This window comes from Ursus arctos, unplaced genomic scaffold, assembly GCF_023065955.2.
Source record: "Ursus arctos isolate Adak ecotype North America unplaced genomic scaffold, UrsArc2.0 scaffold_4, whole genome shotgun sequence".
Classification (NCBI taxonomy): domain Eukaryota; kingdom Metazoa; phylum Chordata; class Mammalia; order Carnivora; family Ursidae; genus Ursus; species Ursus arctos.
In genome coordinates, this window is record NW_026623056.1 from 32,407,236 (window position 1) to 32,430,432 (window position 23,197).

Here is a 23,197-nt window from a genome sequence, read left to right on the forward strand (position 1 = left end):
CAACTGATACGATTTTGCTATTCTCATTTTTCTGTCCTATCCTCTTTGTTGTCAGTCTAATAATTGTCTTCTCTCGTCAGTGTGGCTGTCTGTAGAGTATCTTACTTAAATTTTTCCTTAGACAAAAGTATTTGGACAAAAAAAAATTGTGAATAAGTAAAAAGTGTGAAGCATTATGTTAAATATAATATGTGAGTTTTAGTACATTTGCTAACATCTATTTTAACTACTCAGCTATCTTGTTTTTTATTATTTCGAAGCCATTAAGTAAGTACATATGGTACAACGTCATTTTATAGGTAAAGAAACTGAGGATAAAACATATCAGGTATAATCAGTGGCAATCCAGGTATAGTCTAGGCCTCTTGATAACCAAAATATTTCCGTTTTATAAAATTCAGCAGTTCTTAACTAGGGGTTATAGCAAAATCATTTGGAGAATTCTTCAGATGCCAAGAACTAAACCCCAAAGGTCCTGATTCAGTAAGTCTGGCTTATGTATTTCTTTTTTTTTCTTTAAGGACTTTTTTCTCTTCTTTTTTCATCTTTACTGAGGTATAGTTGACAAATAAAATTATAAGGTATTTTAAAGTATATATTGTGATGATTTGATATAAATTGTGAAAAGATTCCTCTCATCCATATAATTAACGCATCTATCCCTTCACATTTATTTATTTATTTATTGGGAACATTTAAGTTCTACTGTCTTAGCATATTTCAAGTATACAATACAAAGTTATTGATTATAGTTACCATGTTATGAAATAGATCCCAAGACCTATTCATCTTATAGCTGAAAGTGTGTTCCTTTTTACCAACTTTTACCTGTCCCCAAATCCTGGCAACCACTATTTTGCTTTCTGTTTCTATGAGTTTGACTTTTTATTTAGATTCTACATGTAAGTGGTACCACTTACTATTTGTCTTTGTCTGGCTTTTTTTACTTAGCATAATTCCCTTGAGGCCCATCCATGTGTTTGCAAACAGAAGGATTTCCTTTTCTTATGGCCAAATAATATTCCCGTGTCTGTGTCTGTGTGCGCACTTGCATGCGTACACCATATCTTTATCATACATCCATTGATTGACAGACATTTATTGTTTTCATATCTTGGCTATTGTGCAGTGAACTGAGAGTACAGATAATTTTTCAATATCCTGTTTTCATTCCTTTTGGATAAATCCCCAGAAGTGGGATTACTGGATTGTATGGTAGTTTTATTTTTAATTTTTCAAGGAACCTTCATATTGTTTTCCATACTGGCTATACCAATTTACATTCCTGTCAGCAGTGCACAAAGGCTTTTTTTTTTCTCCCCATCTTTGCCAACACTTGCTACCCCTTGTCTTTTTTTTTTAAGATTTTATTTATGAATGTATTTATTTATTTGAGAGCGAGAGAGAGAGCGCACATGACAGAGCACAAGCAGCAGAGAGGGAAAAACAGGCTGACCATCGAGTAGGGAGACCGATGTGGGGCTTGATCCCAGAACCCTGGGATCATAACCTGAGCCAAAGGCAGCTGCTTAACCTACTGAGCCACCCAGGAGCCCCTCTTGTCTTTTTTCGTTGTTTTTTTTTTTTTTTAAGATTTATTAATTTTTGGTGGGGTGGAGAGAGAGCATGAGCAGGGGGAGGGGCAGAGTAAGAGAATCTTTTAAGCAGACTCTCCACTGAGCAAGGAGCTCAGTGCAGGGCCTGATCCCATAACCCGTGATATCCTGACCTGAGCTGAAACCAAGAGTTGGACACTTAACTGACTGAGCCACCCAGGCACCCGTCTTCTCTTTTTTTATGACAGCCATTCTAAGAGGTGTAAGGTGATATTTCATTGTAGTTTTGATTTGCATTCCCCTGATTAGTGATGTTAGCATTAATTATAATTAATGAGCCCTTTTTCATGTACTTGCTGGCCATTTGTATGTCTTTTTTTGGAAAGATGTCTGTTCATTTCCTTTGCTCATTTTTAAATCAGATTGCTTGTTTTTTTGTTTTTTTGTTTCTGCTATTTAGTTGTGTGAGTTCTTACATATTTTGGATATTAACCTCTATCAGATATATGATATACGAATATTTTCTCCCAATCCCTAGATAACCTTTTCATTCTGTTGGTGGTTTCCTTTGCTGTGTAGAAGCTCTTTCATTTGATGTAGTCCCACTTGTTTATTTTTGCTTTTGTTGGCATGTATATTAAAAAAAATTCTTGGAAGATTCTGATGTACACCTCTTAACCACCATACTAGAATCTGGCTCTTAGCTGTATTCTAATACATATGGTTGCCATATATCAGAATCCATTTCTGAATAGTTACATAGTACAGTCAATAAATGTCGGTAGAGACCACGAGAGAGTTTACTCTGAGTAGGAATGTTGCTAGAGTGTTTTGAGCAGAAGGGGATATGATCTAACTTGCATTTTAAAAGGGTCACTCTAGTTACTGTGTGAAAAGCAAATGGGGAAGGGGGTGTGAAAGGGGGAGAAATGAGCAGGCAAGGCTGTAGCAGGGAGATCATTTAGGAGATGATTACATTAAATCAGGCAAAGAGATGGATAGAGGCTTTGACCTGGACATTAATAGTGGAGATGGTGAGAAATGAACCAATTTTGGATATATTTTTAAGGTAAAAGCAATAGGATTTGCTGGCAAATCAGATATGTAGTATGAAAGGTGTTAAGGATCACTCTTAAATTTTTGGCCCTTTAAGTAACTAGAAGGATGGAATTGCCTTTTACTGGGAGAAAAATAGGCTTAAGGGGAAGATTGGGAAATTATTTTCAGGTATGTTAACTTTGAGATGTCTATTAGACATCCAAATTGTAGTCTGGTGGGTATGGTAGCCTGAAGTTCAAGGGACTAGTCCAGGATGGATATAAATTTGGAATTCATCAACATAATGACGACATGTAAAATCCTAAGATTAGATGAAGTTGTCAAGGGAGCCAGTATTAATAGAGAAGAAAAGTGATCCAAGAACTAAACCTTGGGACACTCCCAACAATTAGAGGTCAGAGAGGTAAAGACAACCCAAATGGAGACTGAGAAGGATTAGCCAGTGAAATGCAAAGAAAACCAGGAGAGTGTGATAACCTGGAAGCTAAGTGAAAAAAGTAAAGGCAAAGAAGTAATTCAGTTGTATCAGATGGGAGAGTAAGATGAAAACTGCCCATTAATCACTGGATTTAGCAATGTGGAAGCCATCGGTGACCTCGATAAGAAATATTTCAGTGGATGATTGGTACGCAAGTGTCATAGGAGTGAATTCTAAAGAAGATGTAAGGAAAAGAATTAGAGACTGTCGAGAATAGACAACTCTCTAGAGAGCTTTTGCTGTAAAAAGGAACAGAGAAGTGGTATGATAGCTGGAAGAGGACATAAGGTCAATAGAAGGTTGTTTTAAGATTGGAAAAATTATAGCATGTTTGTATGCTGGTGGAAGTAATTCAACAAAGTGGGAAAATTTGATGATAAAAGGAAGAATTGATAGAACTACACCCTTTGATAAGAAAAAGAAGATGAGATCTCATGCATAAGAAGGGGGTTTGACCATGGGGACACAGTTTATCTGTGATAGCTGGAGGGAAAGCAGATTATATGGGCACAGATCCAGGGAGGTAGATAGATATATGAAGAGCAGGTTGTAGAAATTCTATTCTGTTGCTTCTGTCTCAGGAAGCAAGGTTCTTAGCTGTTCTTAAGGATAGGGAAGAGATACTGGAAATTTGAAAAAGAAGAGAAAATATGAAATAGTTATCTAGGAGAGGATAAGAGGAAATGGGCTACAAAACTGATTAAAGGACAGCTCCAAAGGTAGACTTGAATTTAAAATGAATCTAGTCAGCTTGAATGTGTTATTTTTCTGAGCTTCTCATCCAGCTAGCTGGTTACAGACATGGAATTGGGGGAAAGGTAGATATAGTCAAAGTTGGAATTTTGTCAGTTGAATATAGTGTGAGAAAGGGGCAAAGGAGTGACTAAAATGACAAATCGTGGAATTTATACTTAGGAAGGAAGTGAGGATTTGGAAGTGGAAGGGGAGCTGTAAATAGTAGTAGGATTATTATGAGAGTTGGAGTATTGGAGGGAGGAAGCTTGAAAGATAGGAGGCGATCAGAGTCAGAGGTGGTATGGGAATGATATGAAGAGTCATGCAGATATGGCATGCCCAGTGCTCTGAACTAGAATGAGGGTGCTACCAATGTTCTTACTGACTATAATAATGACTTTGATGGATTGATTTGTTAGCTTCATGACTACAAAGAAGGAACCCCAGAAGAGAAGACCTACTATATAGAATTATGGGATGTTGGAGGCTCTGTGGGCAGTGCCAGCAGTGTGAAAAGCACAAGAGCGGTGTTCTACAACTCTGTAAATGGTAAAGCATTTTTTATTTCTACCATATATTAATGGCCTAGGAGTATAGATGATCTGATATAGAATGCTGTGGGATGCTAGCATCTTATTTTAAGAAAGATCTAATATACTCACAACTCTTAATTTAAATCTGCATATCACATTTGAATTTGTTACTAGATTCTAACCATGTATTCAGAACATTAAATATTTTCTTTGTCTAAGTGTTTGTATTGATATTATTGTCATAAACTAAATAAATAAAATTTTATTTTGGGTACTTGGCATAAAACCTGAAACTTTCAAAACACTCCACTGGGAGTGCCATTTCTCCAGTCTATTGAGTATGTCCAATAGAAAAAACCATTAGGAGTCCCATAGTCTAAGCCAGATGTCACAGAAATACAGAAATTTCTTTCATCTGCCTCTTACAAAGAATCCTATTTAATTATAAAGAGCTGCCTAAGAGTGTTATTAGGAGTACAGATAGTCAAATACCTGGAGCAGACTTCCAGATGGAGGTGTGTAATAGAGACCAAAATTGGAATTCATAGGGTGCCTACTGTGTCAAGGGACTAAACCACCAATCCTGTAATTTACCTATAGAGGGTTTTGTTGTTGTTGTTTTTTAATCTTTTGCCCCTTTTTTTATTTCATTTTTTAAATGCTTCTTTTACTGTGTAATATAATTTCAACTTGTCTCTGATTGATGTCCAATATTTGGCACCTCACCCTTTTGCCTCTGGTAGATGCTTAGCTCTTAATTGCACCTCATTTGTACTATGTTTAGATCACACTCAGTATCAGGTAAACATTGTAATTATTCAGTACCTTCTTCATTCCTTATATTCCTTTTTCAATATCTTATCTTCCCATAACATAAGGTGTTGTGGATACTACAAAATGAAGTAGATAAGGTATCCTTGTCATTGGATAGACATACTATAAAGTACAGGATGAGTTATATTAATTCAGACCTGTGTCCCATTTAGCTCAGAATTCTATCTGAAAGTGTCACAATCTGTTTGAAGAAACAGAACATTCCTAAGTGAAACAAAACACATTTGTAAGATGGTGACACTAATATATGACATTGTCATGCAAGAAAGCACATGATAAACGGTGTATATTAATAGAATGTATATAAATGGGAAAAACAGTATAGTGTTAGGTGACTTCTTAGAGAATAGGAGAGAAAGAAATGAAGCCTGGTTTAGATCTAGAATCAAGTGATAAATTTGGATTATATCAGTCAAATGACTTGTCAAAGTTGATACCAATCTGATCTGACAAAGAGGTTTGGATATATAACACTTTTGCTGTTTAGATCTTTTTGAGAAAGAGTTCAGATAAAAACTATAAATAATAAACTTAGCACTGAAGGTTCTTTACTCCATCTACCATCCTTAGTTTCCTAAGAAACAGAGCATAAGGATCACTTCATTCAAATGTGCAGTCTTTATTCTTAACAGTAACTTTCTTCTCTCAATACCCTACCTTCCTCCCACTGTGATGAGTTAGGCTGGCAATTAAAGGAAACCTGTAAAGTGTCTTTACTTTCTAAGGTCAGAACATATTCTGATCAACTATCACACTGACTTCTTTCCTTTGGGCCCCAGTATGTCCCTTCTAGCCCATAGTCTATGAAGCAAGAACTCTCAGCCCAAATGAAAAGTGGGAAAAGAAGGGAAAAGGGTGCTCAAATGCCCTTAAAAGCTCAAAAGCATTAAAAGGAGATCCTCAAAAAATAAACTCCCTGTCCAGCTAATAGCTCATCTAGGCCTTTCTAATCCTTTCATCTCCCAAACAAAAGTCTCACCCATAGTTTTTTGATATGTCAAAAATCTTCTGGAAAGTAAGGGAGAAGAGAAATATCTACCACTCCTTTGCCTTAAAGTTACTTCTGCGTTCCTCCAGTCTTTTACTGTGAGATTACCTGAGTTCAAATTCTGGCTACCTCACTTACCATGTGACTTCCGGGCAAGTGACTCAACCTCTCTGAACCTTAGTTTCCACATATGTAAAATGAAGATGATAATTCCTTCTCAGAAGACTGTTCTGAAAATCAAATTAGATAACACATGTAAGGCACAATGTGTAGCACATAAGTGCTGAATAGATGTTAGCTATAATCTATATTCTTTAATGGTAGCTCTTTATTCCTTTCTAAAATCTGTCCTGTGTCTTATGTCCTTAATGCCTCATTGAAGCCCTTATTGAGGAAGGTAGAGGGAGTACAGTTGAATATGGGGCAGGTGTCAAATCTCTGTTTCTCTGTTCTAGATGCCAGATTTATCTGAGCTAGCTAGAACAAGACAACCGTAACTTGCACAAGCACCTTATTTGCACAAATGTCTGTAAAAACCAGAGGAGCCAAGTAATTCTAACTCTTCTGACCTTCTTTTTCGAATTGACATCTCACATCTTGAAGATAGAAGAATCATCAGTTTCACATCCTCTCTTCACAATAGAATCTACATAACATAGTAAAAGGTTGGGGGTTTGAAATCTGTAGTCTTTTGACCACAAGATGATTAACTCTAAATTCTCCTAGGCATTAAAGCTTTTCCTCTTTTGTCTGTAATATTGTAATAGTTAACCTGCTTTGCTTTTCTGTCTGCTATCTTATTTGATTATATTTAATTGTATTTCTGACCCTCATTACATTTTGGTTTTTTTCCTCAATCTCTCAAAGGTCCATCTGTTTTCTACTATACATATTTTTTTGACTGTCTTTCCCTCCCCTCCTCTAGTGACATGTTTCTTTTGCTTTATTAACTAAGGTATCAAGCTTTTATAGCTAGCCATTAATTCAAAGAACTAAAAAAATTGGACTTTTGAGTTGATTAGGCTCAGGTGACTTACAGGAATACATTTTGTCAGCTGAAAAATAGCAATTATATCAAATTAAATCATTATATTTTTAGTAAATTTTTATGATTTAATGTTTTTATTGAGTATAAGTAATAGTGTATATGTCACATCTATGACAGTACTATGCACAGTGGAGAAACAATTAACTTTTGTAGGAATATAATTTCTTATATACTTGAAGTACTTTTGATTCCTTTTATTGATGAGGTAGTTCAATTAGGACAAGCAGAGCAGCCACTCGTTAAGTGTTGAATGAAGGAAACAAAAACAGTCTAAAAGCTTAATGATATTTCATCAGGCCCTGTAGAATTAGAGTTATATAACTGACAAAGACCAGTGATGGGTATTAAGGAGGGCACATATTGCATGGAGCACTGGGTGTTATACGCAAATAATGAATCATGGAACACTACATCAAAAACTAAGGATGTACTGTATGGTGACTAACATAACATAATAAAAAATTATTATAAAAGAAAATTTTGTAATTAATTGTAGGAATTTGTAGAGGATATTTTAAAATAATCATGTCTGAGTTTGTTAATCATACTGAAATGCTAGGTTTATTCAGCAACGTAACACTTGTATTCACTAAGCCTCCCTTTACTAGTGTGAAGTGAAGAGGAATTGTTGCAGTACTGACATTATTTTCTTTGATTATTTTAGGTATTATTTTAGTACATGACTTAACAAATAAGAAGTCATCCCAAAACTTGTATCGTTGGTCGTTAGAAGCTCTCAACAGGGATTTGGTGCCAACTGGAGTATTGGTAACAAATGGGTAAGCCCAGATTTACTCACTTTCAGTGTGAAATGGTTCAGCAATCATGGGAATATACCCTCCAGAATAACACTTTGTTAAGATGTTTGATTTGCAAAATTTTTGTCCCAGTCTATAGGTCGTCTTTTCATTCTCTTAACAGTTGTCTCTCAAGCATTAGTTTTTCGTCATGATGCAGTCTGATTTCTTAATTTTTTCCTTTATGTATTATTGTGCTTTTGGTATCATGTTTAACAACTCTGCCTAATCTCAGATCATATAGGTTTTCTCTTATGTTTCTCCTAGAAATTTTATTGTTGAAAATTTGCTTTTAGATTTGTGATCTGTTTTGAGTTAGTTATAATGTGTGAGGTTTTGATTGAGATTGACTTTCATATATGAATGTCCAGTTGTTCCAATACCATTTGTTAAAAAGATGATCCTTTCTCCATTGAATTGCTTTTACTCCTTTGCCAAAAATCAGTTGACCTATTTATATGGTTCTGTTTTGAGATGCTAATTCTGTACAGTTGATATGTATGTCTGTACCTTGACCAGTATGACGCTGTCTTCATTATTATATAGCATTATAGTAAGTCTTAAAATTAGGCAGTGTGGTTCCTTCCTTTTCAAAATTGTTTAGCTATTCTAGTTCATTTGCATTTCCATATAAATTTGAAATCAACTTGTCTATATTGACAAAAATTTGGCTTGGATTTTGATTGAATTGCATTAAGATAGATCAAATTGGGGAGAATTTTTGTTGTATCTTCCAATCCATGAACACAGTTTGTCTCTGCATTTATTTTTTAAAGCAAATCCTAGACATTGTATGATTTCATCTGTATATACTTCTGTGTTTAAATGATTAGGACTTTTTAATAAAACCAAAATATAATTGTCACACTTAAAATTTAGCAATAATTCTTTAATATTAAATATTATTTCAATTCTCCAAATTCTCCTGAATGTTGGTTTGTTCAAAATGGTATATTGATAAGGTCTACTCATTGTATTTAGTTTATGAAGTTTCTTTTAATCTTACGTTTCCCTTTCTTTTTTTGTTGTTCTTTTGCTCTCTGGCAGTTCATTTGTAAAAGATGGTTTGCTTGTCCTGTCCAGTTTTTTGTATTCTGGATTTTGCTGGCTGTGTATCCCTGTAATGAGTGTCTGCTTAACTTGTTTCTCTGAATCCTAGATCTTCCCTAAAATGATAGTTAAATATAAAAGGAAGGTATAAAAGATGCAGGGTTTTGATTTTTTTGTTCTTGCCCAAGTGGTATTATGCATATAATTACAATACCTGGTTTTCTGTCTCTTTGTGATGTTACCAGCCTTATCCATCCATGATAAAATTCCCCATCAGTTTTTCATCTGTTTTTTAAAAAAATGGATTTTGAAGTCAAATTTCAAATTGGATGTAAGATTAATGAAAAAGTGAGTAAAAAGTAAAGCTAAAAAGATAAAAGAACAAATAAATATATGTGGCAGCATATGTAGGTTACATATGTAATACACATATATGTTACTGTGCAATGTATATATCATGCTATGTTATACATACAATACCTATATTTGTTAACGTACAAGAGATTATACAAGACTACAAGTGACAGAGATGTATGTCTACCAAAGATGATGGTTGATAAAATATATACAAAAATTTGTATGTGAGCCAGAGTTAGTATAAGAAAAGGAAATCCCTAAAGGAGGACGCTCTCAAAACTGTATTCTCTAACAAGGCAAATTTCAGTTTTAGACCGTGTTTCCTATGTCAGTGTTGATATTGGTAAACAGAATCAACAGCCTTGAATTCAAGCTACCATTGGCTTTGATGCAATAAATAGAATGATAATATTTTTAAGAAATGGGGGTTTAAAAAAAAAGAAATAGGGGGTTACATAGTTCAAAATGCTTGTGTTCCAATGCCGAACAATAACTGGGGCTCTGTAAGGTTATTGTGAAGTGCAAAAAGATTTGGTAATTTTGCACACACCCACTTACACACCCCCAGTTTAGATTATTCAAAGAGAAAGAAAATAATGTCAAAGGAAGAAGAAAAGCTATGCTCAACTGGGTTGTATTGATTGTATTGTGCAATATTGATTTACTGTCATAAGGTGTTTGCAGCCAGATTTTGCTGACTATCGTAAATTGAGCTTATAACAGGTCGGAAATCCAAATCTGTTTTATTTCTCATATGTGAATAGAATTAAATTAATTGATCGATACTGGGCTCTATGTTCCTTTCAGTAATAGAAGAAAACACTGCTCTGTCCTTTGAGTAAAAATAGGGGGGGAAAAAAGGATTGTAATAGCCAGTGACCCAAGGCCCCGTACCCTAGGTGATTCATCACCTGTCCTCTGTCTCTCATGGCTCTTGTGACAGGCTTTCATTATCTATGGCTGATTTTTCTGGCCTTCAGCCTCCTTGTTTCTTAATTTCCTGAAATGATCTATTTTTCTTTACTATTCATAGACAGAAATGTATATGGTAGGTATAGAACTTATGCATACCCTAGAGGCTTGCCATTTTTCCCTCTGGCAAAAGGTTTGAGTGCCATGCTAGGTTCTTGTGTTTTCGCTCCGCTGAGGTTTGAATCCACTCTCTGTATCTACCTAGAAGAATTCCTGAGCTATCACAGCCAGAGCTTTGAGAGAAGTCAAATCAGCCTACTTTCAGATACCTGGTGGGCATTTAGTTATTCAAGTCGTCTATAGAGACTCATGAAAATAAAATTTGAATAGTTAGATGAATAGTTGGAACTCTATAGATGGTGAGGATGGGTTGATAAATGAACAAGGAGATGGAAGAAATTGGGACAAAGGAGGTTTATAGGTGGTAGATGAGCAAGAGTCAGTAAAGTATTAGTAAAATAGTATAAACTACTTGCATTTAAACATTATTCGTCTGTATCAGAGAAGTAAATTCTATTCAGCTCTTTTTTTTAAAAAGATTTTATTTGTTTGTCAGAGAGAGAGCACAAGCAGGGGGAGCAGCAGGCAGAGGGAGAAGCTGACTCCCCGCTGAGCAAGGAGCCCGATGTGGGACTTGATTCCAGGACCCTGAGATCATGACCTGAGCCGAAAGCAGACGCTTGACCAACTGAGCCACCCAGGCGTCCCTTATTCACCTCTTCATTATTATTTATCACAGGGATTATGACCGGGAGCAGTTTGCTGATAATCAAATACCCCTGTTGGTAATAGGGACTAAACTGGATCAGATTCATGAAACCAAGCGCCATGAAGTTTTAACTAGAACTGCTTTCCTGGCTGAGGATTTCAATGCAGAAGAAATTAATTTGGTATGTATTTTCACTAATGTATATTTGTGTTATCATTAGGTAAAGGCAAAACCAAAGACTTAACAAGTCATTAATTATCATGAAAGAAGCTTTATACTAAAATCAGGCACTTGGGTTCTAGTCCAAAATGTAGTGAAGATTGGAATCAACGTCGACTGTCAGATGGGGACAGTCAGTTCAACTTCCTTGTATGCTGGTCTGTTGAAATGTTCAAACTTTGTTCTGTGTATAATACAAATCTTGGGCTCTTTCTTGAAAAGATTTTTTAAGATCATACCAAAATCAAAATAATTAAGGTAACAAAGAAGGGTCACTGACACCTTGATTATTCTTGCTTTAGAAAAGCCTCTCAGCTTCTTAAACTACAGAATTTAACTTAAAGGGCAAACAGATAGATAAATGAGACAACTTCAAAGTGTAAACTAGGAGTGCTTCATGAGCAGTGGTTCAGACAAACTTGTGTATATAGAGCATTGAGGTTTTTCCTGAGATACGTAGCTCAGTTTCACCCAGCCACTAAAAAGGCTAAGAAAAGTTCTCACGTAAGCCAGATGGTGTTGCCCAGAGAAGGATCCCGGCCAGCAGTTTTGGTCACGGTTTATATGTCGTTGTTCACAAGTAGGATTTCTGCAACATATTCAGTGCCCCGGCAATTCCAGCATACGGTGGTAGTGATGGTTTAATAACACTAAGGACTATAATTTACTGAACACTTACTATGTGCCATGCACTGTTCTGGTGCTTTCTGTACATTACCTCAGATTTGTCTTCCTATCAACACTATAAGGTAGGTACTGTATTTCCATTTTAAAGATGAAAATTAGAACCAGAGAGAGGTAGCTAGGCCATAGTGACACAGGTCAAACCAGGCACTCTGACTCCAGAGCCAGTGCGCTACAATTAAGCCTATTTTCCACTTAATTATTCTCTAGCTAACATTTAGAATCTTAGGTTGAAAGAACTCTTAGAAATCATCTAGATCACTGATTATCCAAACCTGACTGCATATTCATGTTATCGATGTAGCTGTGAAAAAATTTGAATAAGTGCCCCACAGCTAGAGCTTTTTATTCATAAGGTCTGACAAGAGGACCAAGACTCTGTAATTTTAACTAATGACTCAGGTAATTCTGATGCCCTTTCTCTGTAAATCAACATTTGTGAACACTGGTTGGTTCAAACCAACCTCTACCCCGTAACGGAATCAACTTCTGCCTGCCATTCCATTGTTTTTTACATTCTGCTTTGTAGTGGGGGTACCTTATTTTTCTCACCCGCCACCATGGAACATTCAGTGTAAATATTCAGTGCAAAAGCTCGTTGCACTGGGCCATGGTATTCCAGAGGACTCCTGTTACACAGAGTATACAATATCCTTGTTGAAGCAGTGCAGAAGTTACTTTGAACATTATTTCCAGTGGGAATGAATACACTTCATTTGTTCCAGTAATTACTTTCAATGTATTTTGGAATGTATCTATTTGTAGTGCCTGTGGGTTTCTGTGACAATCACCTAGGTATGTGTTTTTCCTATTTTCCTTGCAAAGGCAGGGCCATCTTTTAATTGTTAACGAGATATAAAGGTACTCAAGTGGTGGTACCTTGGCACATGGTTTGCCCAGACTTCATATACAACATACTTTTGGCCTGTTGTCAGTGTACAGCTTCAAGAACACAGCAGAAACAACAAGAGGGTTTTGAGGATGCAGGGGAAGAAAAAATGAGGAGGAAAATTTGATACGAGTTTCAAAAAGAGATAGCAGTCAGAGAGACTCAGCAAGTAAGTATAAAGCCTCAAGTAAAAATGTAATGTGACAATATTAGTGCTAGCATCTTTGGTTGCTATATGAATTTACTTAAAACTATAAAAAAACATAAGAATCAACATAAATGTATATATCAAAGATGGAATCAAAGTTACCATCTTGTGCCTGAAAAACAAGTTGGTTTAAATTATAAACAGGGAGATGATTACTTATTTTTTTAAAATCTTGTTAGGCTTATTGTGTCTAGGACAGATTTTTCTCTGTTTACTTCAAAGTGATTATACTGAAGCATCTTCCCTAGTTAATATTCCTTTCTTAAGCTTAGACAAGCTATTTAAAGCTATTAATCTTCAGTCTTTGCCCTCAGCCATGATCAGTGGCAGATGGCTCTTTAAACTCTAAAATCCTCATCCTATAATCATAGTGTTTCTCTGGCCTAGTCAACCTGTAACTGTGAGCCCTAGAATTAGGTTTTGGGAGGTTCTGCTTGTTTGCTCTTTGATTTAGTTTTTATATTTAGCACTGTAGCTCTATTTGGAATCATCTCTGAAGTGTTGACATTGTGATGACCATGTAATCAATAGCCATTTTGTAAAACATGTCTAACATGAGTCTGCCTTAGGTTTGTCTCTTACGTGCCCCAACTGCCATATAAACGTGTTCAGACATTTCAAGTACAACAGTTCGCACGATGATGTCTCAGTCTATTTGATCCATACACGGAATTAACTTTTTTATTATGTTAGGTGCTTTGTGCCTGAAAATTCAATCTGATAGCACTTTCTTAGAATGAAAAGAGAAGGGAACTAATATTTCAGTACCTGCTGTGTATGTGCCAGACATGCATTGACTTATTTAATTTACACAAAAATCCTGTAGGATAAGTGTTATGTTATCCTCATATCACAAATGAATAAGCCCAAATTTAAAGGCGTAGTAACCTAACCAATGTCACACAATCTAGAGATGTTGGGACGGATACTCAGATTCAAAACTTGCTGGCTTTCAAGGACCTAATTTTTCTAGTAGTCTATGATTTTTGAAAAGTTTGTTGTAGTCTCTTTTTTGTGTGTGGTTTTAGAAAATGTATTCTAGTTTCCAGCCAAAATTAAAAATGTGAGCCTCAAAATGTTATATGTGGATAAAATAGGTGATTATTACAAAATTTACCGAAAGGAATCATGTGGTTTTAGAGATTACAAAATAGAATAAATGCAACAACAGTGATTTCAGTAATTGCCCAAGGAACACACACCATCTGCAACTGAAAGACAAATACCATCTTTGTAAAGGAGCCTACACGGTGTCTTCAGAGTTTGGTCTTAGGTGGTATTTGAGGTAAAATTCAAGGTGCTCTATCTCTTGAGGTGGCAAGTTAATTATTACAAGTAAAAGCAACTTAACACTGAAATTCCAGGAAAACGATAATAAACCTTTTGAGATCTTTACTGATCATTGTAATTTACTAGTTATCTCATTGTAATGTTCCAGAATGTTTGGTCTCTCCTGGGCCCCATTTTTTCCCTATTTTTCGAAATCCTATTTAATAGTAATATATCTATTATTTATTATTATTTAATTGTTATTAAATAATAATGATATTTAATAATAATAAACTTACTCTTTATTGCTTATTATTACCAAAAGATAGATCTATCATTTATTATTATCTTTATGGCCTACCAAGTGGTGTAGTACTTTGCATTCAACGAGTGAGAAATCCCTGGCAGCTGTTTCGTGTGTTCATTGCTCATCTAATTCCTTATTTTCATGATTCCTGCTATTCGTGTGAACTGCATAGTACTTAATTAGATGATGCTGGTGGGTGACTAGTACTAAAAAATGAAGCGTTAACAGTTTTTAATGGCTCTGTTTCTGCTTTTAGGGTAAATGTAGGTAGGTCACATGATTAGTGTCTTGGTTTTGTTATTCGTGAGATCAGAAATCCTGTCTTCCTTTATGAATTATTTGATGGTGAATACATTGGTTCAATGTCCTTTAAAATTCAATAAATAGCAAAAAGTGGCCTTACCTTCCTTTTAGCACTTTCCTCTTTGCTTTGTGCGTCATAACTTGAAAATTACTTGAATATTTGATGAGAGTATTATGCCTAACATTTTATTATAGAAATGTGCAACAGGAACAGTAATGACTAACAAAGAGTTTATGTTTCTTAACTTTTAATGGTGCATCTTATGTTTTGTCTTCTAGGATTGCACAAATCTGCGGTGCTTGGCTGCAGGTTCTTCCAATGCTGTCAAGCTCAGTAGGTTTTTTGATAAGGTAATAGCTTCAATTAAGTTATTTTTAAACTTAATTTGTATATTATGAGAGTTTATATTCTTTGTAGAATGCTTTGGCCTTTTATGCCTTTGTCCTGAACTTCATAGCCTGAATACTTGTTTTGGTCTCTCTTATCTGTTGGTATAATTGCTCAAGGGCTGCTGACGTATTTATTTTATCACCGGTGTTCTCTAAGCAAAGGATGAAAGCTACTGGATTTAAATGCGTTGTTTTAAAAGATTCCTAATTTCTCTCCTTAAAACAAATTATGTTTTCCTATTTTCCTGCTCTTTTTCTACTTATTCACATCCCCTCAACGCCCACAAAAGGCACTGAACCCAGGAGAGTCTGCTGAGTTGAAGCCCTAAAGTTCTTTTTGCCCTCTCAGCTATCATTGTTCTCCACACAGATGTTACCTTTACTTTTAAGGTTATGTCATCTCCCAGATTCCCTAATTTTCCCTATCAGAAAGCTTGTGTTCCAAATATTGACTCTTGTTAGCATCATCTTATGTCCTGAACTGGAATGAAAATGTAGAATGACTCAGCATACCGGTAATTGAGAGCACTGTTCGTCTTTCCTTCACAAGGCCGAATGGCTGCACCACACATAGTGTTGACCAAGTTTAAGGTGTTTGTCTAGTGTTGACATGACATAGTAAAGTAAAAGAGAATGTATTTCTGTATGTATTATTGAAAAAGATTAATTTCTGTATTATACATTTCCTTCTAAGGGTGCAAGAAAGACACAGCCCTTCTCATACCTCTTTTTTATGAATCATTTTTCTTTTACCATTTAGGGATCTAATATTTGGCCCTTTTGTCCATTATGTCATGATAAGATAAGCCCCACATCCCTCCCTGTTTAATATTAGACCACTGGGAAATCTTTTCTTCATTGCACAACTTCCCAGCCGGACTGTGGCAGATATCGGTACAGGTGTGCCAACATAGTGAGTCCCTCAGTTCAAGCAGCCAGAGTCCCCTGGGCTGAGTGATCGGCAACCCCCTTCACCTAACCCAGTATGCTGTACAAATATTAGTATTTTCTAAATGTGCCATGACATGAAAAATGTTGGGAAGCACTGCAAGAGACCAGATTTTCTCTCCACGTTATTTTCAAACTTCAAACATAAGAACTTCATTTAGTTTAGACCCATGTCCCCATCTGATACACTCTTATGTCCCCTGAGAGCAATAGCTTATAGATCCTTGTCTGACACAGAAAGATTCCACAATATATTGCTTAAATTTGTTAATGATTTGTTAATTTGGAAATTGGTGAAGGGAATAAAAAGGTACAAACTTTCAGTTATAAAATGTGTAAGTCACGGGGATGAAAAGTACAACATAAAGAATATAGTCAATAATATTGTAATAACTTTGTATGGTAACATGGTAACCACACTTACTGTAGTGAGCATTTCATAATATATATAATTGTCAAATTATTATGTTGTAATAACTAGAAACTAGTATAATACTGTGTGCCAACTATACGTCAGTAAAAAATAAAATTTTTTTTAAAATGTATTAAGTTAGATCCTAGAGAAACAATGGTTTATAGGCTAGTGTGACCCGAGTTGTCAGGCAAGACTTGATTTAAAAAAAAAAAATCAGAAGGAGGTTAGATTTAAGAAGAGAGCAAGATTTGGTAAGAGAAAGACACTGCAAGTTGAGAGTAGGGAATTATGAGCGACAGCAAAAAGGTAGCTTTTCTTTCATTACCTAAAGCCGTGAAAAGTATGTGGGTTAGGAGGTTGGCGAGATCTCCAGACTAGGGTGGTTGCCTGAAACCACAGGACCCAGCAACTAAATTTTGCCCAGTTTTCTATCATATCTTCCAGAATTTAGTATGAAGACTTATTTTCCAAGAGGGAATCTGGCTATTCCTCCAGACTCCCTTTAGTAGTAATTCCTCCCCACTCTAGAATGATAGGATTTTCCTGACTTGCTGTGGAGGGAAAGAAAGTCAGCCTCTTGTTGGTTTTTATGGGATCAAGCATTTTGAGATCTATGCTAATCACAAACCAGCTTTTCTACCTCTGGGACCAGTTAATGCAACCTTACCCTGGGTCTCCTGTGGTTAAAAGTAACCCAGCCACAGTCTCAACGATAGAATCCAGATGATTTGGTCATCAAGCCAGTGAAAGCAGGGTGGAGTAGCCGTGGAAGAAGATGCCATGCTCTTACAGGGGAATTCTTAGCTTCATAATTCTGGATTCCAGTGTCTTAGAGTTAATCTTCAGCTAATCTATATTCTTATCTAATTGGCTTTTCTTAATCACAACAGCTCTGTGTAAAGAAAATCATACTGCCTCTGCAAATATTACAGTTTCTGAAGAGAACAGAATTCATTATTTTTTTAAAAGATTTATTTATTCGAGAGAGAGAGCATGCATGCAAGCAGGGGGGTAGGGGCAGAGGGAGAGGGAGAGAAGCAGGCTCCCCATTGAGCAGGTTCCATCTCACCACCCTATGATCATGACCTGAGCCAAAACCAAGAGTCAGATGCTTAACCGACTGAGTCACCCAGGTACCCCTCATTATTTTTTAAAATTATTTTCTTGGGGCGCCTGGGTGGCACAGCGGTTAAGCGTCTGCCTTCGGCTCAGGGCGTGATCCCGGCGTTTCGGGATCGAGCCCCACATCAGGCTCCTCCGCTAGGAGCCTGCTTCTTCCTCTCCCACTCCCCCTGCTTGTGTTCCCTCTCTCGCTGGCTGTCTAATAAATAAATAAAAATCTTTAAATAAAAAAAATAAAATAAAATAAAAATAAAAATAAAATTATTTTCTATCATCTGAATTTTAAACTCTAACTTTAAACCCATTTTAAACTCATTATACTAGGGCATATATTTTGAGAGCTGTTTTTCAATAGCAGTGATGGATTTGTGCAGATACATCCACTGCTCTACCTCATTTCTCCTGCCGACCAAATACAGACGGTTCTGAAATGACTGAATCAAGGGTGCAGATTCAGTCCAGGGAAAGAAGCTCATTGAATGCTTCTGATCTCCATTGGGCACCTACCGAATTTATCACCCAGGGACGTGGCAGTTCACTACATTACACAGACTCCTCTGTGAGGAATAGCTGTACTATTATAGTAGTAAAAGTGCTCTGCTTTTATCTTATGGATTCTGTTTTGTATCTTTGGGCTGACTACTAGGAAACCTTGTGCCAGATTTGCTCCCGTACACTGGGAACTGCGTGAGTTATTATGTCATTCTCTGATTATTTAGTCATTTTTGTGTGTTCATTTATTTTTTAATCTATTATTAATGCTTTAGGGAATGAGGCAAGCTTTTATGGAAATACGCCCACAATCCTGATCTTATTAGCACTAGATGTAACTCATTGTACTAGATGTCCGTAACTATTGAGAAGACTCTTAATTTGGATATAAGCCTTTTAGTCCCATTAGGGGCAACTGCAGTGAACCGCTTTTCCAGGGATGTTTGCTAAGCCCTTAAAATCTTTATTTGTTTCTCACAGGTCATAGAGAAGAGATACTTTCTAAGAGAAGGTAATCAGGTCTGTATCTATTCTTGATAAAGTGGGTTCTTAAATTTGGAGAGAGGTGATTTCCAAGTTTACTTTCAGAACTGGTTAAAAAAAAAAAAGTAAGGGGAAATCTTTTGTACGCACAAGCATTTTCTTCTGTCCTGCTCAACACAAAAGAAAAAAAAATCAGACCAAGGGAAAATAAGGTTCTAAGAAACAAAAAGAATGCTGGGATAAAGTTGTATTATAAAATGACAGAAGAATATCGTTTGCTTGGGCTCCAGGGCTGTCTACGCAGAACCTCTCACGATGCGGGCGATTCATATAAAGTGCAGTTGGTGGATGTTCTGAGAGCCGCCTTCATCTTCCCTGATTTCGATGACACTTGCACCAATCTGTTGGCAAATGTTTTCCATTTTGGTAGAATTCATTTTATTATTTGATCTGAGTCAAACCTCAGAATGATGTTTCTTTAAGGAACAGCAGGCCGACATACAGGCACAGAAAATAAGGGAGAAAATGGTAAAGGCTATTAGCATTTGAACTCTGCGTGCTGAGACTTAACGTGATTATCTTTCTTGCCTACAGATTCCAGGCTTTCCTGATCGGAAAAGGTTTGGGGGAGGCCCATTAAAGAGCCTTCATTATGACTGAATGACGCTCGTCGTCTGGAGGAGTGAGCAAGCCGTGGCAGTGGCGTCCAGCGTCCTTCACGCCGTGTTGATTATTAATGTTTCCGCCTTTTCACAGAATCATCTTAAAATGCCACCCGTCAGCCTCACCCTTTAATGGAAAGCTGAGAGGAAGTGACTGTGTGGGAGGTCCGAACTTTGTCCCCGTCCTCTCTGTTCCTCACCTCTCTGTCCCTGTTTACAGATTATGTAAAAGCCTTGTGGAACTCTGCGATGTTGTCACGATGACGCAGTAAATGAGCGGTGACCGAGTGCTGCAGAGAAAATTTACTCTTCCCAGAACTGGAAGGTTTTTATGGGTCTGTAATTTTCCCACACTCCTTGCTGAAGCCTTAATTAAGTGCTTCAAAAATGTATCTCTGTAGTTTTACCCTCTTGAGGGGAAAGGTTATGTTAACCAGCCCTGGGTCGTACACCCCAGACAGTCTCTGTCATTTTCAAAGAAGCAAAATGGTGTTATTTAATTGTGTCCACTCTCATCACACACAAGGATGCCTAATAATAGCAGCCCTTGTCTCCCTCGTCTCTCCTTTGCAAGTGGTTCAGTGGCTAGAAGAGGCGGACTCATAGCTGGAGTTAAATATAAATAGATTAATAATACATAGAGAACAGCAGTACCAGAAAAGAATTCTCCGAGAAATGGGCAGCTCACTAAAGCCTTCACTCTAGCTTCCAGATGTCTGCACTGTCTTACTGTTTTTTATTTGGAAATAGGTAGGGTGAGATCTCAGACCTGCACGAGGGCAGAGAGAGAGATTTATAGCCTCTTCAGAAACAGTTTCTGTGTTTTTTTAGGAAAAAGTCAACTCCTGATATGTCTCTTAACTGTAGTCAGTAAACTAAGAATATTATTGTCTGTGTCAACATTGTATTTATGGAGAGAAGTAAAAATAAGTTCCACAGCAACACATTTACATGAATTATGGACTAGAATTCTTAGATTTCATAATCCGTTTTTTGAGGGCGTCGGTATATGTGCGTGTGTGCATAATTGTTCATCATTACTTTTTTTACCCATCTTTTCTGCTTGTTTAATTCTCTCTGCCCTGGTTCTTCTTTAATATATAGACCTCGTTTCCAGAAACTGCAGTTTGCTGCCTTATTCAACACCCATTTTCCTGCTCTGGCTCTGCAGCAGGTCTTCGCATTCATTCCTGATTTTGTTCCATATTAAAAAAAATAGTAATAAGCACACAATTTCAGCTTCTCATTTTAAAACTAGGCAAAAAACACTAAATTCATTTTCTCTTCCATTTTAATTCAATTTCAGAAGTACTTTGGAAATCAAGGTATGTTAAAAGAGGATCTTAGAATGAGAATGTTAGCCAGTGCTTTTAGAAAGGCAGTTGTAGGAATTTGGAAAAGGATTTTTAAAGCACTTTTCATCAGCTAGAATATTCTGCAGTCTTTCTTCACATCCTCCGCCACAAGACTTAGCCCTGATTTCTTTTTTGACACAAAGGAGAGCTATGCAAATCAGGCTCTGTATGTGGAGTTTGGCACAAGCCAGTTGTGACAGAGGCTGTGCAGGTAGGAAGCAGAAAGCAAATGCATACACAAAGACCTGAACCAGCTAAAGCTCTTGGTACTCCTCTTTTAAAAAATAAATTAAAAAAATATATACTTACATTGTGAAAAAATAAAATACACCAACACAAAAGCAAAAATTAATATATAACCCTTTCCTTCTCTCTCCCTTTCTTCCTCTTTCTTGCTCTTAATTAAAAAATCTATCTCAATTTATTTATTTTCTCCCTTATTAAAAAATTAAAGTAACCCATCACTGATGGCTTCAGGGTCAGCCTTGAAAACTAACAGTACTTCTCAATTCCATTTCTTCTTGCTGTCAGGCTTGATTCCCTGGATTATAGTTTTCTGGGAAAAAATAATTTTTAATCCAAGGTAAATTTGCTGCAAGTGTTAGTAGCAGCAAAACAAGGCTGTTTGCCAAAATGAATGTTATTATGTTATTAGCCAAAGTTCTTCAAAAAGAAGCATAATTTTTGCTAAGATTTCCTGGGACCTGCTCATCAAAATTGCTTTTGGATAACCAACAACCGTAAATACTGAAATACTTCCTGAAAAGTTTTAATTAAATCCTTAATTTTCTTGATGGGACAAGTGACTGGCAATAGAGATTTTTTTTTTCCTGTTGTGATTTAGATGTCTAATCAATGTTATTATGTATTATGGAGGCAAGCAGGCATGAAGGCATATGGTCACTCATCTGTCCCTCAGGTGGCAGGGCCCTTTGTTGGAATCCAACTAAAGATTTGGGGTGGCCTCTCCACGTCCGTGCTCTGAAGAGAATTGCTGCCTCCAAAGGGGTTGATCCATAGCAGCTTTTGCTCGGGTTCTCAGAAGCCCCTAAACTTGAGGCATCCATGGTGGATTCCAGGTGCCTTGACACTGCTGGTCATCTGTCCATTCTGAAAATGGACGGTGTGGAACTGATGTGCTGGGCTGTCAGACTGAGATGAAGAGCTCCTAATTGCTGCCGTGACCAGAGCTTTTGAGTGTCCGTTTCATTCGTGTACGCCCAGCCTACGGAGGACCTTCTACCGGTTTTTAGTAAGTGTTGGTTTAATTGAAATTTTTAAAGCACAAGTAGCATCTATTTTAAGAAGTTTGAAGGTCTAACAGGATGTCTGCATTGATTTAATATCTGTTAGAATTCAAAGGAGGATACTGTTTTGGGGGGAAGAAGGAAAGGAAATAAAAAATTCATTCCTCTGTAGTCCCCAGACTGAGTTAAATCACTGTGGTAGGAGAGGGAAGGTTCCAGATGGTCTAGCCCTGAGAGAACCCTGAGCCTCTCAATATTCCCTGGTATGTTTGCCTGAGGTAAAATTGGAGCTGGAGACTACCAGGGCTGCTCAGTAGAGTACTAAGGGGGTCCGACTTTTAGTTACTATTAGCACCTCCATTTAAGGACTCAAAGCAATGGCTTTTAAACTCAAACGTGTATAAAAATCCTCTGAAGTTTTCAAAATGCAAATCTTGGGATTTCATCTGCCCCCACTTGCCCAGTGCTGTGTACGGAGGATAGGGCCAGGATTCTGTATTTTTAACAGGCAAACAGGGTGATTCTGATGCAAATAGTCCAGGAGCCACACTTTGGGAAAGATAATAAACTCCTCTCAGAAAGCCCAGAATACATGAAATGTAGACTCTCTGGTTAATGACACCTTTATAGTTCATCAGAATTCAGCCCAGCCTTCCTTTCCATGATCTCACCTTAATGAACCGAGCCACTCGTCCCTCTCAAGGTTTTTACGTGTCGCAGCAATCGTGAAATGATCGTCACATCCTCTATTGGCAAAACAGGAAATGATTGTTTTTGATGTACTGCTACCATTTTTATTACTACCATGTTCTACATTCCAGCTGTATCTATTTCTAATAAGAGGCCATGCCAGCTTATCCACGGTCCCTCTCTTGTACCACATTTGTTTTCTCAGCTGGCTAATCGCTGAGCTTTACCAAGGCCATCAGTAAGTACCCGTCAAAGACGAAACCCCTGAACTCCCAACAAAGATGTAAAATCTTGCTCCGTCCCAGCAGATACATCTATCAGTTCCATCTGTTTCTCGGAGACCCTCTTAACTGTAACTCCTCTCAGTTCATCCCAGAGCGATTGCTCTGCAGGCCTGT

General features: G+C 36.9%; 1 protein-coding gene across 1 annotated transcript in view; it reads left to right on the plus strand.

Annotated features, from left to right (window-relative positions):
• Positions 1-21,661, plus strand: part of RABL3 (RAB, member of RAS oncogene family like 3) — a 36,738-nt gene extending 15,077 nt beyond the window's left edge. Inside the window, exons 3-8 of the mRNA XM_026494409.4 lie at positions 4,248-4,377; positions 7,896-8,010; positions 11,147-11,297; positions 15,275-15,346; positions 18,843-18,881; positions 19,440-21,661. Of these exons, the coding sequence (XP_026350194.1) occupies positions 4,248-4,377; positions 7,896-8,010; positions 11,147-11,297; positions 15,275-15,346; positions 18,843-18,881; positions 19,440-19,505 (573 nt within the window). The 3' untranslated portion in view covers positions 19,506-21,661. The remainder of the gene's footprint in view (positions 1-4,247; positions 4,378-7,895; positions 8,011-11,146; positions 11,298-15,274; positions 15,347-18,842; positions 18,882-19,439) is intronic.
• The last annotated feature ends 1,536 nt before the right edge of the window (positions 21,662-23,197 follow it).